Source organism: Uloborus diversus, chromosome 4 (genome assembly GCF_026930045.1).
Source record: "Uloborus diversus isolate 005 chromosome 4, Udiv.v.3.1, whole genome shotgun sequence".
Taxonomy (NCBI): domain Eukaryota; kingdom Metazoa; phylum Arthropoda; class Arachnida; order Araneae; family Uloboridae; genus Uloborus; species Uloborus diversus.
Window position 1 is genome coordinate 157,225,565 of NC_072734.1, and position 23,757 is coordinate 157,249,321.

General features: G+C 32.3%; 1 protein-coding gene across 1 annotated transcript in view; it reads left to right on the plus strand.

The window, feature by feature from the left end:
* Nucleotides 1-23,757, plus strand: part of LOC129220945 (uncharacterized) — a 50,055-nt gene that overhangs the window by 23,128 nt on the left and 3,170 nt on the right. Inside the window, exons 6-9 of the mRNA XM_054855379.1 lie at nucleotides 7,740-7,917; nucleotides 9,192-9,250; nucleotides 14,517-14,658; nucleotides 18,436-18,600. Of these exons, the coding sequence (XP_054711354.1) occupies nucleotides 7,740-7,917; nucleotides 9,192-9,250; nucleotides 14,517-14,658; nucleotides 18,436-18,600 (544 nt within the window). The remainder of the gene's footprint in view (nucleotides 1-7,739; nucleotides 7,918-9,191; nucleotides 9,251-14,516; nucleotides 14,659-18,435; nucleotides 18,601-23,757) is intronic.

Sequence of the window (23,757 nt, forward strand, 5' to 3'; positions counted from 1 at the left end):
ATATATATATATATATATATATATATATATATATATATATATATATGTATATATATATATCTATATCTATATCTATCTATCTATCTATCTATCTATCTATCTATCTATATATATATATATATATATATATATATATATATATATATATATATATATATATATATATATATATATATATATATATATATATATATATATATATATATATATATATATATGTATATATATATATGTGTGTGTGAGTGTGTGTGTGTGTGTGTGTTATATCAATATTATAGGTTATAGCAATAATATTTTTGTCACATAATTCTTCGATTCTCCCTTCGCTTGCAATGGAGACCCTTATAAATCTTATAAATCTCAATACCGAAAACCTAATATCAGTTTTAGTTTATTGATAATGCTTTACAGAAGTTTTACTTCAAAAAAAAAAAAAAAAAAAATGATAAAATTAAAACACAGTTTTTAAAAATCAAACTATATTTATATTTTTAATATTCCTGCCCCTGGTGAAGAAAAAAAAAACTTTATAGTATCAAAACCAAGGGAAAATATTTTTTTTTCTACGGAAATTTTTAAAGAACAAAGGAGGGGTGTCCCAAACTTAGTATTTAAGAAAAGTAAAAGCATAGGATACGGTACTTTAAATAAAAAAAAAAAAAGATTTTTTTTTTTTTTTAACGTTAAGTGGTTAAAAATAGAAACTATTGACAAATAGGGGAATGTGGGTTAAAGTGAACAGTGGGGCAAAGTGAACAGCATGGCAAAGTGAAAAAGCGGGGCAAAGTGAAATAGTTACTTTGCTAAACCTATCGAATAACATTTGAACTAGGTAGTAGCACATGAAATCTACTCTCCAGTCAAGAGAAAAATACGTCCGGTGAGCAAAGAATATGATAATACTAGCTGCGTGCCCGGCGTTGCACGGGCTACCTAAAAAATGTAAGAGCAGTCCAGTTGATGCTTTTGTAGTACACTGACACTAGTTTCTAACGCGTTAAGGAATAAATAAATGCGCGTAAAGCAAGGTTTGCAAAACACCAGTAAAACATATTTTTGCCAAAACACCTCATCAACGTTAATAATCGTTATCAATGATACAAGTTATGAGTACATTTTCAGTCAGCACAAAAGGGGAAAATATATGCATTATCAACTATAATCTTTACTCACGTTAAACTGAATTACATCTGATAGACTATATCGGAAATATTTATGCACAATAACAATCCGCTTTTTACATAAAATAGTCTACTACCCGGCGTTGCCCGGGTGTTTATTAATGCAACATACCACTCAGATAAATATTTGGATAGATTCTATCCACATGGTCGTACAAGAATTACATCAATCCGTTTTCCAGGTACAAACCCTCAAAGAACTCAAATAACTTGTAAATCACTCATTTACTTTACGACGTGCACGGTCCTCCTCGAAAATGAAAGTTATGTCATGTGACGCGAGTTCAACACTCAGGCTTGAACCAAAAAAAAAAAAAAAAAAGTCAGTGAAATTTTGTGGCAGATTGCGGAAAACCCCCATAAAGTAAACATTTTAAATCCCCTGATTACAGGAAAAGCCTCAAAACAAAAACAAGAATTTTACCTGTTCATATTCGAGAAAAAGAAATGGCAACAGATCTTTCATCTCAATGATTTTCTTCACGCTGTAAATTTTAATAAAAGCGTTCATCCGGAAAGTTGAGTTGAAGCACTGAATAATAATTTGAATGGAGGAAAGCCTTCGAAAAATAGGGATTTGATTTTGAAATCTAAGAGTCATAATTAATAGTTTTTAATTGATATCTCCGCTAATTATTATCAGAGGATTATGTTAAATAGCCAAACATGAAGACGGGAAGATTACGAATCCATCGATACCTGGTTCGATGGTCAGTTCACTGTCGTTCGGGAGAAGAAGCTTGGACATAGATAGATAGATAGATAGATACTCAGATTTTATATGTATAAGATAAGCCATTTTCAAAAATTGATACTAATATTGTAACATCATTATAATGTGAGTCAAAAGTTACTTTTGTTAATATTAAATGACAAAGCTTTTGTTACATTAACGTTTTAAATATTTTCTGAGGCCTACTAATATTCAGTGCAGTATTTTTTTTGCTAAATTTGTATTTTAAATGTTCTGTGCATTATTTAGTCAAGTGCTTGGGAGCAAAGTGAAATAGTTCATTTCATTTACTGATTTAATATTTTATAAAATCACTTATGTATTCATTAATTAATTACTAGCAGTACCCGCACGGCTTTGCCCATAGTAGAAAAAAAGTCATTTTGTTCGTCTGTATATTTACAAATAATGGATGATGAATTTCTCGCCAATGTTATGTTAATTTGCTCGTCCATGATATGGTAATTCGCTTGGGGCAGAGGAATCAAATCCACCAAATGGTGGCAAAAATAAAATCATAGAAAAAGATCAAAATCGAATTTTCGAAAAATCGCTTCGAGGTGCACACTCCCATGCTACAAACTGATTTTGTACCAAATTTCATGAAAATCGGCGGAATGGTCTAGGCGCTATGCGGGTCACAGAGATCCAGACAGAGAGATTTTCAGCTTTATTATCAGTAAAGATTTGATTTACATTCCTTCTTTTAATTATTCACTGATTTAATCACTCATTCACTTACTTTCTTATTCATCCACCAATTTATTTTTTCTCATTATTTAACTTTTTTATTAATTTATTCTTTTATTGTTTCATTTCTTTTCATTTGTTCGTTCATTCTTTTTTTCACTTCCCCCCCCCCCCCGCCCCTTTTTAACCAAAAAAACTTTAATGATCGAATGGAAAATAAATATTTCAGTAGGAAAATACTTTATTTTGCACTTTGCCCCTTGAAAAAAGAAGTGAGAAACTTACAAATTTTTTTCGAAGTACCAATTTACTGGCAAAGATAAAATAAAATATTTCAATGCAAGTTGTGTTATAAAATTGTTTTTATTTCTTTACGTACCATAATTTACAGAAAACATTTCCAACTTATTCATTTTGAAAAAAAACTTCATTCCCTTAACTACTATTTCTCTTTACCTCACATTACCTTACAACGAAAAAATATGATGATTTTTTAAGAAACAGTTTTTATCATTAGGAAATGAGTAGCAGTTTTCTCCTAAAAATGATCACAAACATCACAAAATACAAATTAAGTAAAAAAAAAAAAAACTCAACTATCTCAACTTCTCAAAGTTAACTCGTTCACTGATCATTTATTACTTTTTCAACATATATTTCGTTTCCCTCCGTTTCGAATAAAAAGATGAAAATCCCTCAAAAGACAGAAAATATTCACCCTTGAATGCTGAATGTCTTCCAGGGGAAGCACGTAGGATATGCATTAGAATGGAATTTGGTTTATTTGAGAACCACAGGACGCATTAAAACGAGAGCTCTTGGTGTTTCTAATCACTCGATTTTACCCATTTTCGAACACCTGAAATTCTGTTTCACAATTCGATATTTGCTAAATACAGTAAAACCCGTAAACGTAACCACCTTTGTCAGGTACAATTTTTTTTTTTTTCTGTCATCACCCTCTATACATTCACAACCTATCGAAGTTAACCACTGAAGTTCTGTGCCACCTAGTGGTGTCAGGGGCGCCCCGAACTAAAATTTTTGGGAGTGCGGAATGTCTCAATTTATCAAATGGAACTCCAAGTTTCGCCGATTGATGATAGTGAGGACGTTTCCAAAATTTTAAAAGTATTTTTTTCTGAAAGAGCATGCTTAAAAACATAGGATCTGACTATTTTTTGAAAAATTTGTTTACGTTTAATATTTTTTTAAAATTACTTAAATCGGTGCGCTTTCATTGTTTACGGCTTCTGCCAATGACATCACAAATGATGAAATGCCATTCAGTGTTGTCATTCACTGTGCAAAATATTTAATTCGCATCTTTACTCACGTGTATTGGCAACGATATGCTTGATAGCAAGCGTAGAGCGCAATTTTAATTCGCTTCTTGATTATCATAACGTGGAAACGCGGAAGAAAGATGCGCCAAAGAGCATCATTTGTAACGTCATCAAGACCATGACTTGTTTGAAAAATCAAACAGTTCAAAAAATTAATTAAAAAAAAAAAAAAAAACTGTTGGGAAAATGAAAGTATTTTCTGGGTCTATGTTCTTTTTTTTTTTTTTTTTGCTCATTCTATCCATTTCAATGACTAAAAGTAGTACTTTTGAGTGAAGGAAACCACCCCACTGTGCCGAATGAAACTCCTAATTTTTCCCGAATGGAACTTCAAGTTTTTCGATTGATGATAATTGTGACCTCCCATCGAGGCGCCCCTGAGTGGTATATCCAGGCAGGGGGATTTCAAAACATAACCACCTCTAAAATTCAGGAGTTTTCCTTTTTCGACTACTGAAAAGGACTAAAACTAATTTTTTCTGGCTACGCCAATGCATTGTTTAACTACAAGTCAACAAGCTGTTTTGGATGATAAATATCAGATTAAGTAGAGGAAGAATAAACAGTTATGGTACAGACAAAATATACAATTTCTTACAGAAAATCAGAAAAATATCCATAGGAAGTAAGCATAATACACAGTCAACTACATTATACAGTAACAGTACCCGACATTATTTTGTAGACTAAAAGGACAATATAAAAGATTTTTGCAACTGTAATGACTTGTTGTTTTTACCGCAATATTATTATAAATATCAAATCTAAGTTCACGATTTTTCTCGAATTTAGCAATTAAAAGACAAGCAATACTTTATTACTGCAATACTACTGCGTAAATATTGTTTGAAATTAATGTTTTTATGCATACCGATTACAGTGTAATAAAACGACCTGTTGTATTTATATTTCTAGTACCAGTTTTACAAATGCACAAAAATTTATCAATTCGAATTAATAATTCGCTCAGTTTCGGTGATGCAGCAAGAGCCTGACTGCCCATCAACCTATGCGAAAATTTCCGTTATGGAAATTCGCAATCCAGTATTTGAATTTGCCATTTCACTTAAACGTGAAGCAAAAATTCTTACTAAGGAAACCAATCTAGCTATATCTGGACAATTTACTAGACTATAAACTAAGTGTAGAAATAATAATAAGGTACTAAATCATTTTAAAACTATATGTAATGCTAAAATGTTAGCTAAACTCTGTTTTTATAGCCCACATCCAACTAACATGAAACATACGGGTACGGCCACAGTCAACAGCTCCAGTTACAGTTTTTCGTCCGGCATCGAAGGTTCCGGACAACGCCCACATTTTCTCGTTGGAATCGTGAATTACTCAGCAGTCAGGACTTGATTACAGTAATCAGATTACTGAATAGGCCAACTAAGCCATGGCCTTAGGCTCCAACTATTTAGTGGCCCCCAAATGGTAAAATTGTTTTATCCAATAGCAAAAATTGTAAACTTTGAATACAGGGGATCCTAAAAAAATGATTTGACCTTGGGTTCCTGATATTGTCCGTTTTTCACGGGAAGGCACTTCGCCACACCTCCTCGAGAGCAGAGTTCCATTTTACGCGGGGATGATCGATACGCAATCCACGCGCTTCTAAAGGAGACAACCAGACAACTTTAACTTGGGCGTGAACTTTAATGTGCAAAAAAGTCTTTACATCACTTGCTTCCCTTGGCTGTTGTCATTTAGTTATTCTTGCATTTTAAAAACCGCTACTTTTACAACAAAATGCTATGATCCGAATATACCTTCTACCGAAAGCAGCGAAATAGAATCATGGGGTACCACGTGACGAGGGAGGAGTCAAGTGCCTTCTTGTGAAAAACGGACTATACCTTAATCGGGTCCTTGTAGCACTGACATGATTTTAAGTAACTAATTGTTGACCACCCTTTAATCGCGAAATAAATGATTTGCTATTAAATAAATTCTTTTTATTTACTGAAAACAAGCATAGATAATCCGCATATATTTATTTAAAAAAAAAAAACAGAATTAAATTTAAACTTACGCAGTACGAATAAAAATTTCTCACCCCGGTAGCAGAAAAAGCGCGGCGCGACGCTGCGACGGTCTTCGCAGATTCGTAAGAAAGTCTGTGGACTAGTTTGTAGTTTGGAGATATAGTATAAAAAATTATGAAAATAATTGCAGTTAGTAAATCTAACTAATGCAGATTTTAAGCACATTTTCAAGTTTGAAACCTACAATTCTCGTACTTCAAAATGATTTAAAAAGTTACAAGATTATACAATGCGCCTTACCATTACGCAATATACGACCTGCCAATCATTTCAATGAAAAACTATACTTATATTATGAAATAACTTTATGATTTTTCTTAGTACACGTTGCATTGTTGCAGATATATTGAAGCAACAAATCGAATTAAGTTTCCTTTAAGGTAGGCGAACACACTAATTTTCGAAAACAATCGATTTTGAGAAATTTTGGGAGCTTTAGTGTTCTTCTTTTCAAATCCGCAATTGTTTTTTAAATCTACGAGTTGTTGAGAAAACTAGAAAAATTTAAACAACTCAAATGCACAGCTTATGATTGAAATTTGCTTTTTCTTTCTTGATTTTCTCATAACCACGTTTTCAAGTTTTATTTACGCCAACAGTTCTAGCAAAAAAAGTCTTAACTTTAAAGATTTGAAACTTTGCAAACATGGTAATTGAACAAATTACTGTGATATAAACTTCAAAGAGTTAATGTACATGCAATATGGTTTTGAAATAATTATCAATTAAACTTAGGGGGAAGAAAGCACGTTTTTCGGGGGAAATTTTCAAACATTTACCCATAAAATCAGTTTTTAGTTGATTATTTTCAAATTGGAGGGTCATATCACTCTATGAAATCTCACAAAGAGATAGACACAAAAAGTTTTTAAAATTATGAAAAAATTAAGGCACTGGAAGTGTTAAGAAAATGGTAGTTTTTTTTTCTAAAAATATGTTTTTTTTTTTTTTTTTTTTTTTTTTTTTGTGAAAACCTATAAAAAAAATTTTTTTCAACAAATAAGCAGTCAAAATGTGTTATTTATGTCATGTTCAATAATTGTATGAAGTTTCAGAAATGTGCAATGAATACTGAAGTGTTCGACTATACAGTTAAATTCATCAATATTGGCGCCTCTACGGAGCTGCTGTGGAGTGTGGGGGAGCATAGACTTGAGAGACTTTTACTGCGACATGGTATCATGAATCTGGTGTGGTTGCCCTGGACCAAAGAACGACGCAACACCCAATTTATCAGTTCAACATTATTGACTTCAACATTATAAGATTATCTTATTCAGTCAGACAATCCGGCGGCGGGTCCTCTTTTACATTTTTCCTGCAATTAAAACACCTAAAAGAACGGAAAGAATAAGTGTTGGTAAGTTCGTGATACCTTCAAAGACTTCCTTTTTATCATATTCTTAATTTTAGCGATACATGTAAACGAATTGCATCAAAGAAAGTTGCAAAATGGTTCTAGATTTTAAGTACAAGAGCAACATTAAATGCAAAGTAACACATAATTACTAACATGAAACAACGCAGTTAAAGAGTCAATACTCAATAACAATCACGGAATACTCATTACCATATTTTGTCAATTTCTACTTCGTTCAATCAAAATTTCAAGAAGGATACAGAGGATTACAATTTCCGGGAAGGACAAATAGAAGCACTTAATATTTCTTTTACGTGATTTGACCTCTTTATAAACTACGATGCTTGCTTTCTTAGAATAGAAACAAAAGGCTTATAGGAAAGATTATTTGTTCTTCAGTTTGCCCTCCGTCGCCATGCCGATCACTTTGTACGATTTCCCTCTTAGTCCGGCCTGTCGAAGTGTCAAGATGCTGGCTTACGAGTTGAACATCGAGTTGAAGTTGGTGAATGTAGATTTGGTCAAAAACGAACAGCATAAGCCGGAGTTTCTGAAGGTAGTAAGATGCATGTTTTCTTCTTCCTTTATTGAGCAATCACGAACTGCTCATTAATTTCACTTGATCAAAGTTGATGTTGCTCTGATTTTCCATTACCATGACGACAAGAGTATGAGACTAGCTAGTTGTTTTAATATTTATTAAGAGACCAAATTTTCGTCGCCATGGTTAATAATCGTTGGTGTTCGTTTAAGGCTTAATTTGAGCAGATTTTGCTTTTAAATGAGGGAGAGGTGTTTAAAATTACGTTTTTTCAGAAAAAACTTCAACATTTGAGGAACTTAAAACGTAAAACTTTAACTAAGTACAAAATTTCCAGTTTACTAATTCCCACTATTTAAGATTGATAAGAAATAAAAATACATAACGGTATACGATGACAAGTGTACTGGTGGATACCGGCCATAAAATCTTTATCTTTATTACCGCATCCTAATCACCATTTCTTTTTTTAAGGATATGACTCGTAATAACTACTTTTAAAATAATCACCAGTCATAATATGACATGTGCAAATGTCTTGGCCATTTCCATTCCATTCCATTTGTAGAAATAAGAAACTTTACGAGTAGGGTCCTATCGGAGTTCGTGATTGCAAAAAACTTAATTTGAATTCAAATCATGGTTTTTGACTTTCATACGTGCTTGACGCTTGGACATTCCATGCATCAGTTCAATTCAGTTTTACCTTATTTAACTTATTATCTGATTTACTTTATAGTCTTACTTTGTCAAGTTTTACACTCAAACCTGTTTTTGTGCTTTTTTTTTTTTTTTTTGTGACTTTTTTTTTTGTGCAGTATATAAAAATTTCAATTAAATTGAGATACAAACTGACAAAGTTATCTATAAACCGAGAATGAGGTAATACCTTCAAGTGACGAAACTGATTTTGCACTAGTTTACCAGTACCACAAGAAAGTTTGCTTGTTGTCAGACTACGAAGAATAAAGGTTTACGTTTTGAAAAATTTTGTATGAGGAAAATAAGAACACATGCGAATGAAATTTCAAAATATGTTCCAATTTGCATTTAAAATTCAGATCATAAAATTTTTTGCGAGATTCACAGTAGCTGCCGTGAATTGAATTCGCTTAAAGAAAAAATTCCTTGTTATATCGTATGTTTTTGAGTTGTTCTCTGCGTGAGCATTTTTTATCTGTCCCTATCCACTGCGTAAAATATATATATATTATTTGTGTTGCGAAAATCATTTTTTACAAGTATAGTGTTTTTAATTTTGACAAGTACACTGCTTTTTTTTTTTTTAGCTTAATGTTCAGCATTCGGTTCCAGTAATTGACGACAATGGATTTATACTATCGGAAAGGTACGGTTCAAAATGCATCCATCTCTTTAAAATGTTTTTTCTTTATTATTTCAAATTTCTTCCTGAAAGCTTTATCTTTACAGTTTGATATATATATATATATATATATATATATATATATATATATATATATATATATATATATATATATATATATATATATATATAATCTTTTTAATTCATTAATTATTTTTTAAAGTAAATATTTGAAATATTACTCCCTTTCGTTTCTTATGAAATTAATTAGTAGCTTTTATGCTTTTCTGAGTGCCTAATTGGCTGATTTGGTGCTTTTTATTAGTCCCCCAAACAATTTCAAAAAATTTTCCTTCCCAAAACTGAAGGTTTATTCATGGGGAGGGTCATTCTTCCACGTGACTCCCTCTAAAATGGCAGTCTGTATCCGCTTCTGTGTGTGTGTGTGTGTGTGTGTGTGTGTGTGTGTGTGTGTGTGTGTGTGTGTGTGTGTGTTTGCCTACTGCAATTTTGTTTAGCGTTTATTGTGGACTTCTCATCATTTACTTTGTCTTTTTTAAAAACAATTTGATTCACAACCAGTAGATGAAACTACCAGAGCTGATTAGTTCGAATTTCATTATTTTCTTTATTTAATTTTCTCCATATTTGTTTTTGTTATTATTTACGTGGCTTATTGGTTTAGTTGCATGTGCACATCTTTGGTCTAATGGCATGGTCTTTATTTTTTTTACTTTTAATCTGATTTATTAATGCGATTTAAGTATTATATACAAGGTGAACAATTGTTAGTTACAACGTTAAATATTCATATGTAAGGACAAAATATGATAAAGAAGTGCAGTTCACAAAAATGGGATCATTAGAAAGTGCGATATTTTAATAGCTATTTTTTTTATTATTAATATTTCAAAATGTCACCGGCAGATGGTGCTTTCAAATGAGATATTCTGCAGAATTATGCAAATTCTCTTTTGCATCACTAAGTCGATCCTGCATGAAACCAAAGATTTTTTTTTTTCTTTTTAGTTTCATGTAGATTGGCACACCGCCAACTATGCCAATGCAGTGAAACTACTCCCACTGAGGGCTTTTGATGAAGACAGAGTGGTGAGTCGGGAATGCAGGAACGCGTGGTTCCCATGATCACCCGACTTCACTCCGGTCGACTTCTGGTTGTGTGGCTATTTAAAAACACTTAATTATCGATCATCCTCTTCAACACTGGACGACCTCAAAGATTCATTCTGAAGCGAAGTTTTGCAATTCATTCACACATGCTGCATTCAGCTGTAAGAGGCGTTGTGAGTCACTTTAGTTATGTCAGGAAGTATAATCTAGGTCATATAGAGAAATTGTTATAGAAGAATAAATTAAAAAGTTGGGAGTACAGTGAACTATACCAGTAATATTTTGAAGTAAGAAAAAGTTTTGCAGTTTAGTAAAAATCCGACATTTCTGTGGGCTGATTTTTGTGAACAGTACTTCTTCGTTACAGTTTCTTCCCTTTTATGAGTTTTTACAATAAGAACGAACTTTTGGATTACTCTATATGAAACTTCAGTCTCTGGATGCTGTAACTGAGCAGTTTGATATTTCGTTCGATTTTACCTCTGCTCCAGTTTGTTAAAGTATTTTTAGCTACTAGTGTGACATTCGAGGTTATTTGTCTTCAACTCGATTATGACTATTCCTGACTGATAAGCCAAAAATAAGTGCAAAACTGCAGTCCCTGGAACCTCTCTGGTATTGCTTTCGAAACAGGGTTTGTTTGAATCACCTCAAAAATTACAGCGTGGGGGGGAGGGGAGGCTGAAATACAGACCGATAGACACTCATTTCCGAATCTCAAAACGCTACTTTCAAATTCTTTATTTTTCCATCTCCATTTAACTATAGTTGTTATTGTTATCATTGTATTTTTTGTTAATTGCAGTATTTTTATGCTGTGTTAAATCTTCATTCATGCTTGATTCTATTTTTAACTTTTACGGGAAAGTATACTAAAGTCGGTTAAATCAAACTACAAAAGTAATTTAACCTCATATCACGAACTCCAATCAGTATCGTAATTTATCTTTCATTCTTTAAGTGAAGTGAAAAAGGTATTCTGCCGTGCTAAGCACAGATGTGGTGTCTGCACATTTTGTCAAAATTGAGTTATTGTCACCAGGTGGTCGTTAGTAATTTAATTTACCTAAATCTCAAGTTTTTTGGCGATTTGTGAACGCGAAATATTAAAACAAGTTTTAAGAAAAAAGTCGTAACTGCAAATTTGCTTAGTTTGCTACGGCAATTTGAACGTAAATGACAAATACTAAGCCTTTAAAGTGGTATCTGCGCAGTTACCACTTTTTTCCTTAGTAATTTGTAGATACGACTTTTATACCTTAGTAAAGCAGCATATTTAATAATGTAGCATTTTATTGTGACACAGAATTTTAAAATTAGTTTACCGTTGAATAGTTGATACAGGTTGATAATAAAAACTAATACAACTTTGCATAATTGTTAAAGTAAATATTCAGCTTTCTCTATTTAAATGTTTATTTAAAATGCAAATTCTAACTAGTATGTTGTGGCCATCACGAAACTTTCTTCTATATTTTTCTTTTTTTTCCTGATCCCTCCCCATGCTTGACGAGGAAGCAATATTCCCAACAAAAACGAAATTACACATGCAAAAACTTGACCACTATCCCAATGTCTGAATTATTGCAAAAGCAAAGCAAAGAGCGAAAATTGAAAGTTATTTTAAAAGCCTTGCTTGAATTAATTGCAAATATTTTATTTGTTAACAAACATAAGATGGCAACAGTTAAAAATTTTAAATCATTGAGATAATATTTCCGATCATTTCCATACAATTAAAATCACGAGAAATACGCAGACGACAATCTATTACGATTTATCTTTCTTATTGTTGCATTAATAAAACTATTTTTATTCGCTAAAAAATAATGATAATAAAAATTAATCAGCACCTCTTGGCGCGATTGGCGCCAAAATTGAACCAAAGCCTGTTTACATATGGATTCACATATATTCCAAATTTCAACCAGAACGTAGCATTACTTCTTGAGATAGGGCACTCACAATGGAAAAAAAAGAACGGGCGATTGCGCTACCCCCTTTTTAGCTGTTGACACCAAAATAAAATCAGCTCTTATACCTACTAAGGGCTACTTGCCGATAAATTTTTCTTTCATTCCGTTCATTATTTCTTGAGATACAGCAGTCACGATTGACGACAAAAAACGTTCTATAGCTCAACCCCCGTTTGAGTTATTGACACCAAAATTGAATCAGCACCTGTTCCTGTTAATGGCAACATATGGACCAAATTTTGTTTGATTCCGCCAGTTACTTCCTGAGGAATAGCAAGCACGCGTAACTCAAAAAACGTCCCATTGCTCCACCCCCCTTGGAGGAATTCGCGCCAAAAACCAATGGGCACAAGTTCACATACGGGCACATATGTGTACCAAATTTCGTTCGATTTCATGCGGTAGTTTTTGCTGTAGAGCGGCCACAAAAAACTGGTCACACACAGACGTGACACACATACATACACACACACATACATACATACACACACACATACATACATACACACACACATACATACATACACACACACATACATACATACACACACACACACAGACAGACAGACATTTTCCAAAAATAGTCGAAATGAACTCAGCACACCTCAAAACGTTCGAATCCGTCAAAATTCGAAATTCGAAAATTTGCACGAATCCAATACTTTCTTCTATATATTAGATATAGAAGAAAGTAAAAATGAAATGCATGTAAAATAAAAACGCATTTCATTCTACGGCCAGTAATATTTTTATTTAAGTATCGTCTGCTGCCAAAATTATCTTCATGCTCGGTAAAAATGAATCTAGAAAATAAAACATTATATAAAAAAAAACACATTCTTTGAATATAAAAAACAGAAAATTGTTATGGATTACAGTTTTAACTGTCCGAGAGTTTTGAAAATGGTATCTTTCAAAAGGTAGATTCTGTTAGATTTGTATTAACAAAATAAAGCGAAACAGCTAAGTCCAAAGAAAGCAGATGTTTTCACAATACATCATTTAATGATATATTGAGCACGTTTTTCTGAGCTACTTTTGTCGTATCTGTGCAGATACCCCTAAAAATGCCTAGTAATTGTCACTTACGGCGAAAATAGCTTAGTATATGAAAAGGTTTTGAAAAGAAAATTTGTCGTAGCTACATTTATTAACTTTAAATTAAGATTTTTACAAAAATACTCTCTTACGGTTTTTAGATAAGTTATTTACGAAACGACTATCGCAAGTTGAACATTTAATTAAGTCATAAATCAAAGAAACGAGTTGTAAATCTTTAATCATCAATTTCTCATTTTGAGCTCTACTGCAGATACCACATCTGTGCTTAGCACGGCAGTAATTGTGCATTACAAAATTCATGTTTTTGGTTATTAGTTGCTCAGTTATACTCCAATTTTGGGGAAAGTGGAGCAAAACTGCAAATCGAAAAGAAATTAAAAGACATTTAGAGATATTTCTTCGATTAAACATTTATCAGCATATTTCCTTATACATTTGAGAGTCAGTCACGACTTCGAAAGTGTTTATGAACGTAATAATTTTTTTATTGCTTTTTTGTCAACCGTTACAAAATAACAACTAGGGCTATAATGCAAACCGCGGAATTTCATTACTAAGCTAAAATGTAATACTTAATAAAATGAACTCCTATATTTCCTTACTTTGAGGCTCAACATTTAGGGGAGTCATGGGGTTCAATTACCCTCCTGATAGATTGAAAAATATTCTTACATATAAGTGCGGGTATTTTGTCTTATTTCCCAATAAAAAATCTGCGTTGCGTATACCCCCTTCTCCCGAAAAATAGTTTAGAAAATTTTCAACAATTTTTCAAGCCTAAACTGAATAGCCGAAAGACACTAAACTCAGCGTTAACTGTTATTTTTTTTTTTTTTTAATGACAGCTACTTAAACAACTGATGCTCTTCTCATAAGATAGTATCATGTATTGTTACGGATTACGTAAAAACGAGAGGGGTTGACTGGAACCGCCGGTCCAGTTTTGCCCCACTTTCCCTCGATCTGTATCTCTCAGTTGTTAAATGGTCATTTTTAAGGAAATGATTAAATCTTTTTTTGCAAAACGCACCATTTAACAGTAAGCTAACTAAAACTTCCTGAAAATGAAGCTTACAACACTCAAATGTATTACAAAACTATACACAATATTAATTTTTTAGCCGTGCGATTCTGCAGTATTTGGTGGACAAGTATGCTCCAGACTCTCCCCTCTACCCTAAAGATCTGAAGGAAAGAGCCCGTATTGATCGGATGCTGAATTTCGACGAAGGTGATATGTTTAGAGCAATAGCAGATTTTATGGTAAGTATTCACACGAGACGACACCAGGCATTTTATGGTTTTATATACATTTAGGCATTTTATGGTGTTTTATTTTGTGGTTTTAACAGCAACAGTAGAATAAAAGACTGAAAATCTTTAAATGCATAAATGTTGATATCTAGAGTTTTACTTTAATAGACTTGGTACTTAAAAAATGAGTTAGATAAGACTAGCCTGGTTGCCCGGCTTTGCACGGTCCACCTTGAAAATAAAAATTGTGTCAAGTGACGTATGTTCAACAGTTAGGCTAAAATAAACAAATAAAAAAAAATGTCATGCAAAATTTCTCTCCCAAACAATGACGACAGACACTAAAATACTTTTAAGAAATTAAATCGAGAAAGATGGATTTAAAAAGCGTAACCATTTAAACGCGAAAATGAAATAAGTTTAAGGCATTAAAATGCGAAAGAAAATGCTTAACAATTTGAATGGAAATGAGATTTTTTGAACTTGATTTAAAAACACTTGAAACTTTTTTCTCCTTTCGAGATAGAAGCTTAGTTTCTCGACCATAGGTTGAGATGGATCTGGAGTAAAAAATATTGCTTTTTCCAATGGTGTCAAAAAGAAAACTGTGGGACAACTCCTTCACTTTTTATTGATACATTTAATGAAGAAAGTAGTGCCTAAATTTCAGCTAAGCCTGAAAAAAAAATTGAGCTGAAAACGCAAATAACCTCCTCTGTAATTAAGTTAGAGCATTGAAACAAATTGCGTAGAACGCGGAAAAATCTAACCTTTCCAACGATATGAAAAAAAAAAAAAAAAAAAACCCTACTCGTCGAATTTTTTTCGAACTGGTCTGCAAACCTTTCCGGGCTAAAAGAAAGTTACTGTGGGCGAAAACGGCTGGGTAGTTCTCGAGCTTTGCATTTTCACACAAACGGACGCTTTTTGGAGACTTCATTTTATACTATGTAGAGATGATAAACAAGCAATTCACTCGCCATCTTACCACATTCCGCCATTTTCGTTTTGAGTTCGTTTATAAGTGCCATCAACATCACACAACAAACATATGGTGTTTGCACCACAACTAGTATTTTGCAAAACGCATGCAAAAAAAGCAACAAGAAATTCCTTACGTTGTCAAGTCAAAAAAATACGTAATATCACGAGCAATCAGCATGGAATATCTCGTGGCAAATTTCTAGTGCAGTTTCGAATTGAATAGAACCCAAGTGTCTCCATCTGGCCATCTAGTGGGGAAACTGGGTGTCGAAATTCCCGTGGCAATGGCATCACACTGATAGTGGTGCCATGTGAAAGAGTGGATGCTATGCCAGGGGATTGCACTAGGTCTTCAAAAGGCACAATGACTCTACCGCAGCCCCATTTGATTTTTTTTTTAAATGTTTACTGAAATTATAATGTGTATTTTCGTTCATCAACGAGACAGGATGAAAATCAACTATTTGATGTCAAAAATGGCATAGAAAACACGAATTAATAGTGCAATATATATATATGTATATATATATATATATATATATATATATATATATATATATATATATATATATATATATATATATATAGCACATATTAGCAGCATATTACAATGCTGCAATTCTGCACCCTCTAAGTCTGTGGGGGTTCTCATTGGCAAACACCGAGCTACCTCTCTTTTGCGCAGCTGTTTATGTGAACTATGCTAAATCTGCAGACATATACTTGCAACACTATCTCAAACTTTTGAGTACATTATGCGAGAAAAAAATTTTTTTGATCACATCAAACATCAGCTAAAACATCAGCTATCCAACGATCTAACGCAGTGACCAAATTCAAGTGGTCTAGAACCTGTAGTGATTTAATGATAGAACAAGTCTCGATGAGAGCACTGAGCAATACAATAGAATGCTAAATATTTACACCTTTTTGTCTCCCACTTTGGAAATCACAATCCGTTTCTAAAGCCCCCAGAAGTTTCTTCTCTCTCAAGTTGGTGGTTGTATTGCTCGCTGATGATAAGATGAGTTGCGATGAGATCTTTAATGTTCGGGTAGTAACATCAAAGGATATTGAAGGCAAACAATTTTGTGGGATTTCTTTTCAAAGGAGGTAAACAGTTATGTCTTTAGCTTCTGTTACGAGAGTAGTTACTATCTGCAAAGATGTGTAAGCCCAAACCATCTTTTACACCGAATGGTATGAACAGTAAAGATGGAATAACAAATTGTTAAAAACTTCTGATACGAGTTATGCGCTGATCCTCCATCAGCATTCGATGAATCTGGTTTTAGAAGGAAAGAAATCTTTTATCGTTAAAGTGCTATTATTTGAAGCAAAAGGTTCATCCACCATCACAAAACGAGCAACTGGTGTCATATATGAGGCAGTGAGAAGCAAAGGGATGTAAGTGGATATTTTCAAGTTTCGAATAAAACGCGTTTAAAGATAAGATCGTAGGTAGGCTTTCACTTATTTTCTTTTCTAAATCATGCTGTATAGAAGTAACTACCAGGTCTACTAGTACCATCTTTTGCCTCAAGATAGAGGAGAGGTTCACCAACCATTTGTACTGGTTATCTCCAAATTTTTAATTTTGCCACTTACATCCCTTTGCTTCCCACTGCCTCATATGTAATAGATGGAAGATACCTCCTTGATCATATTTTGGTAATGATCTGTAAGCTTCAAGGAAATATACCAGAAATGCAGTGTATAGGTAACTTGTAATTATGGGAAAGCTAGTGTCATTTTTGATGGATGCAAAAAAAGCACCACAGAAATATAATCTGCGTCTTATTACAACAGCCAAGCCTTCTGCTCTAGAACACTTTCTGCGTCTCAAATCTTGTGCTTGCTCTGAGGGGTTAATTGGATATAGTGAATGTTTGAAAAGTCTGAAAGTGGACTGAAGTGCTCAATTATATGCTCAAACTGTTAGACATAGCTGCAACAATAACGATTTTGAGGAGGATCTAGATTCCAAAAAACATCTTGATAACAAAGACTTTTTGTTACAAGCTTAGGAGAAATCATTTGAAAGCAAAAAAACAGTTCAGCGTAATTTTTCTGGCCATTTAATCAAATGTGCACCATCAGAGGGGATGGGGGGGGGGAGAATAATATTTTAATTATAAATTATATAATTAAAATATTATTCGTCGAAATTATATTAGTATTTATATCGTATCGAAATTATATTAGTATATAATTTCGTTTAGGGAGGTGAGCTACTGTTCTTATGGGGTGGACAGTCCTGATTTAATGCATTTTAGATTTGCATTAAATAATACTTCTACTTGAAATAAAAGGGGGGGGGGATTTATTTTATTTGGCAGAGGAGGGGGTGCTGTAGCTTTGAGAGGAGGTGCGACATCGATCTTGGAGGATGGACACACTAGATTTCTAACTTTAACTTAGCATAAAATAATGTTTCCATATGAAATTTATGGAGTGGGGTTCGCGGGTACTGCTTCGTTTTACGAGGATAGGGGGGCTCTGTAGCATTGGTGGGTTATGTCATCCCTCTTGGGGGTCAAGCACCTTTAATTTCATGTTTTTAAATTTAGTATAACATAATATTCTCACTTTAAATTTACTCTAAAAATTCTGGAAAAATACCCAAAACAGCAATGTTTAGATGCCCCCCATTCCAAAACCCGACGCACAATGAGGTGTGACTTTTTACCTGTTCTTATTGAGAGGGTAATAAACAATTTGCACCAGGTTTAGCTCTTTTTTTTATGTTTGGGTCCGACCCATGTTTTTACTGTACTATATAGGAAAACTTGTTCTTTTTAGTTTGGACCAACCTTTCTTGGTAAACCAACTGTTCCTAAAAAGGAAAAAAAGCTTCACGAAGTTTTGGGTTTTTTGGAAGAATTCTTGAAAACTACATCATATGTTGCAACAGATTATTTAACCATTGCAGATTATGCTGTTTATGCAGATTTGAATATGATGGCGGTAAGTACTTTTTTAAATAGAATTATGTCTTGAAAGTAGCATAGGAACAAAGATTTTACTAGAGAATACGACACAAGAAAAGAAATAACTATATCATAATTTAATCTTGAGAACATTCTGAGGTCATCGTAACGCAGATATGTTTTAATAAATGGCTGCTAATGCATGACAAGGAAACTTTGCTTTATAAAGAAAAATCCAGTTATGAACATGACATTAACAAAAAAAAATAAATAAATAAATAAAATAGTATAATGAGGACAATATTAATACGGTAAAAGTTTAAATTTAGATCAATGAACATGAACAATGCTTAAGAACATGAATATTATACAACAAATTGAGTAACAAGTTTATGGTGAATTAACGATAAATTTCATTGAGTTGTCCTAACTCGAAACAGTTTAAATCCTACATAAATAAAACGCTAAGGTACGAAGTGTAGGATTTGAGCTTATTACTCACTGTCGGAATGGCAATAGTTAATTATAAACAAATTGCTGTTGAAAATTTCCAAACGTTCGATTAGAATAATTAGTAGCTCACTTTTTTTTCACTCATAAAATAGCTTTTTAATGGAGTTGTAAATATAATTTAAAATTCTCAAAAGAGGGCTCACTGTATGACTGAAACCACCATTCAGTCAGAGGAGAGTAAATCTAAACATCAGGACAGAAAAAGGCATCCAAAAGAATGCTTATCTGAACGCGAAGATCGAATAATTGCCACCTAATGCAATAAAGTAATCACGCTGACTTGCCTGTGCCCAATATTTAAGAACACAAATTCAAGTGAAAATCATCCGTTTTTGAAATGCGAATACGGAAGGTAGACTTTCGGATATGATGATTGTGGTGGCATTAGGAAACTCGGACAGAGTTACGATAACGTACTGGTGGCTGGTTTTCAATAATATTATGCTTCAGTCATTAAAGAAGTTCCATCAAAATGCAAAATTTCGTCAATTAAATACATTAGATCTCAACACACCAGTAAATTCCCTATTGAAAGTTCGAAAAATCCGCTAAATAGTTTGAAAAATAGTCATTAATAGCGTTGAAAGTTTCATCAAAATGCAAAATGATCCTTCAACTCCATTGTTTATAGCTAGAAAGAGGGTCATTTCATGGTATTTTGGATAATTATGTAGAGACCGTAGCATGACTTTTTTTAGCTGCATCATTTTAATTTACTGCTTGATTAGCATATTAGATTATTTTACGTTTGTCTTACCAACAAATAAAATCAAATTAAAATAATTTGCGAATCAAACATTAAATTAAATAGTTATGGCAAAAAAAGTGTCATGTTACAAACTCTACATTTGTCCAAAATGCTATAAAATGGCCATGACAAACCCGTGGCAAGTGTGTCACACTGTGGAAAGCAGTAACAGTGGTACTAGAAGATTTCTTGAACATTTTTAAAAATCGAGAAAATTATCTCAAAAAAGTTCCTTAACTCTAAAATCCTTACATTGACAGACATAATGATAAGATGACATCCTCCAGGAGGCTAGAATACAAATTGTCTCATCTTCAATATTGCTAGTACTTATCATTAGCTTCACAAAAAAGCTGTGACATTACAGACAACGCGTTGAGAATATTTGTGCATAACATGAAGGAAAATTTTGATATTCTAGAAGAAATTCCTGATTTGCGACAAATAGTTTCAGCTATAGGCAATGAAATTTTTAAAGAAGTTAACTCTAATTAAAATTACGGAAGTAGAGTGGGCAACATTCGGCATTGGTTGCGCGAATGGAGCGCCTTAAATGCTTTTTTGTTACATTGCTTGAAAATTTTTAGGAAGAAAAAAATGTTTAGGGACCCCTGCAGTCAAAAGTTACATTTTTAGCCATTAGTTAAAATATTTTTAGCAATTTAGGGGCCTCTTAAAAGTAGGGGTCAACGACCACGGCCTAGTTGACATTATTGCTTATTCAAAAATCAAATCAAACTCTGTTCGTTACCCCTAAAGACTAATTACTGAGATCGGTGAACATTATTTGAAGTGAAAATAGGAGCGTATATCATTTGCTTAAAGTTCCTTAGAGCTATGAAAATTAGAAGGAAGAAAGAACAAATGCGTTAAACATATTTATCAAAAGTGAAGATTCAATAATTATGCTAGAGAGCAACGTGTATCATGGCTGGGTCAGATTGAAGGTTCGGATAGTAATAATAATAATAGAAGCAGAAAGGCATAAATTTAAAAAAAAAATGCTTGTGGGAAGTTAAAGTTTTTGCAATCGATGATTTCAATTTTGACAGATATATATTTTTTAATTTGAAATGGGGTTATACTATCTGATTTCGAATATCTGCGCTCTAAAGTGTAGATTGATATTCTTTACCTTTAAAAATTGCAGTTTTCATAAATTTCAGACTATCTTTTCAGATACTTTATTCACACTGAATATCAAACGGAAAAAACACTACTAAACTGGAAACTTTAAATGTTATCCCAAAATACATATATTAATCATCATAAGATAATATAATCTGCGCAATAAAAAATGTGCACAGTTGTAATATTAAATAGAAACATACATTTATTTTTTAAATCGAAAATATGTAGTGAGGAAAATTAAAATCTTGAATGATTAGTATAAAATAATGCCTTTTTCGACGACACCTACAGTGACTCCCAAAAGTGTTCGTACACCTACGACTTTGAATGAAATAGAACCCTATCCAATGGTTATAATTAATATTTCGAAATAGATATTTAATTATAAGAGCTATGATCAAGTTTTAACAAAACTACATGAAATTTTTTTTTTAATATTAAAACTTAATTTTTTAAAAATCAAAAACCAAAAAATGCCGGAAATTTTATCTCACAAAAGTCTTCGTACACTTTAAAAGATGTCAATGCATTATTGAATAATCCCACTTTTTATTAATTTATTATTTAGTAGAATATTATGCAGTATCAACAAAACCTTTTAAACGACTAGGAATAGATTTAATTCTTTTTTTTTTTTTTTTGCGTAATTTCTGAGTAAGTGTTCAACCACACTTCGAGTCTTACTGTTTCTAACTCTATTTTCGTTTCAAAGCTGCATTTTCGTAATTTAGTCTCCAGATATCTCTAAATATGTTACATTAAGATCAAATCTGCAGATTGAAGGCGCATTTTCTAAACTTTAGGACAATTTTCGAGGCACTAGACGCAAATGTTGAAAACCGTGTACTTCTAATCGTTATCTTGATGAAAAACAAAGTTGTTTCCGACAACCAAATTTTTGGTTGAGAGTTTAAAATTGGTTTTAAAAATATTTAAATGAGCAACGTGATTCATTATTTCATCAAAAAATTCCAAACTACCAAGTCCTGATGCACCCACACACAAGAACACCTCCACCGTCCTGATTAACTGATCCAACTAAGTTCTTAAGATTAAGTTCATAATTTTTTCTTCTGTTTACAATTATACAATTTCCCCAAAAATGTTGAATTCATTTTTAGCTGTAAGTAAGACGTTTTGAGCTTATTTATCATTGATTTTTCAATGAAAAGCGTAAGCTTTTTGTTTCTCGCACGACCAAGAAAATTTCTGCTGGAAGAGGTCACATTTAATCCAGATAATCAGAAAACTTGGCGAACAATTTTAGGTGAAAATTAAATTTAAAATTTTTCATTTAACTCTGCAGAAACTTTTACAGCACTCAAATCTGTATTTTTCATAATTTTTTTAACTTTAAATCCCCAATCACGCTTTTTCAACTTTACCGGTTGACCCATTTTTTACCTTGTTTTGGTCCGATTCTTTTCTTTAAAGCATTTATCAAGCACTTTACTATAGAATAAAATAAATTTACTAATTTAGAGACATTTGAAAACAATTTACTGCTACTGTGAGGAAAAAATTCAAATTTCGAATGGTGTTTGTTGTGTTTTATGAATACCAGCCATTTAAAAATAATAAGCACAATATTAAGGAATAAATAAACAAAAAATTAAAGCCAAATGAATTTTAAGGGGAAAAAATAATAAAAAAAACTACATATGATAATTTTAATCATGAATTTATTCGAAAATATTTGAGTGTGCGATGACTTTTGTGACGTATTATTTCTCTGTCTCTTCGCTTTTTGACACATTTCAAAAAGAAGATCCGTCAATATTTTGAAAAAAATACAGGGTTGAATTTAGAATGACATAGGAATGATGTGAAAAAATATTGGACTTCAAATTCGAATTCAGTTTCGCGTTATTTTGGTTTTACTAAAAAATTTCAAAGTGACGAACACTTTTGGGAGCCACTGTATAAAATTTAAGAAAACGCCCGCTGCGAAAAAAAAATATTACTGAGATGAGAAAAGATCAATAAAATTTGTATAATAATAATAATAATAATAATAATAATAATAATAATAATAATAATAATAATAATAATAAAATGATAATAATAATAATAACAATAATAACAATAATAATAATAATAATAATAACAATAACAATAATAATAACAATAAGCAGAAAAGGACATAGGAGAAAGAGCCAGCTAATGATCCTGAGGTAAGCTTTTCGAATTTTAGACAAAACACTCAGGAAAAAAATAAAATCTTTTTGGTCCAATCGAAATGTAAAAATCAGGAAACAAGCTGTAAATTTCACAACATGGTTTATATGCTGTTCCTTCCTTCTCTCTTCTTAGAAAATCTAATAAAGAAATTTATTTCTGAATTCAATAATGAATTAATAAAAAATTTCACTTTCAATTACTTTTTTTTATAAAAGAAGATCTTTAAATACATAATTACGAAAAAAATTTAAATTGTATTCTCCGCCAACATAGGGTGAGAAAAACAACATTCATATTATTCGCAACTCCAACGAACTATAGGGGGCACTGCAGTCACTGTCTAATGGCGGAATTAAAAACTAAAACAAACGCATGTGGTAACGAAGAAAATGCTAAAAGTGTTGTGATTTTTGTTGTTATGTATGATTTTTTCGCTTTATTCATTTGAAAAGATTTTTCAAAGTCTTTTGGTTATTCTGATCCATATAGAAAGAGATTAGAAACCAAAAAGTATTACGAAAGTAAACAATTAATGCAGAACACACAGTAAGTTGTTCTGAAGCAGCCATTTTCACGATGTTGAATTCGGAATTCATAAATTTTTGGTTCGCTTCGAACGGC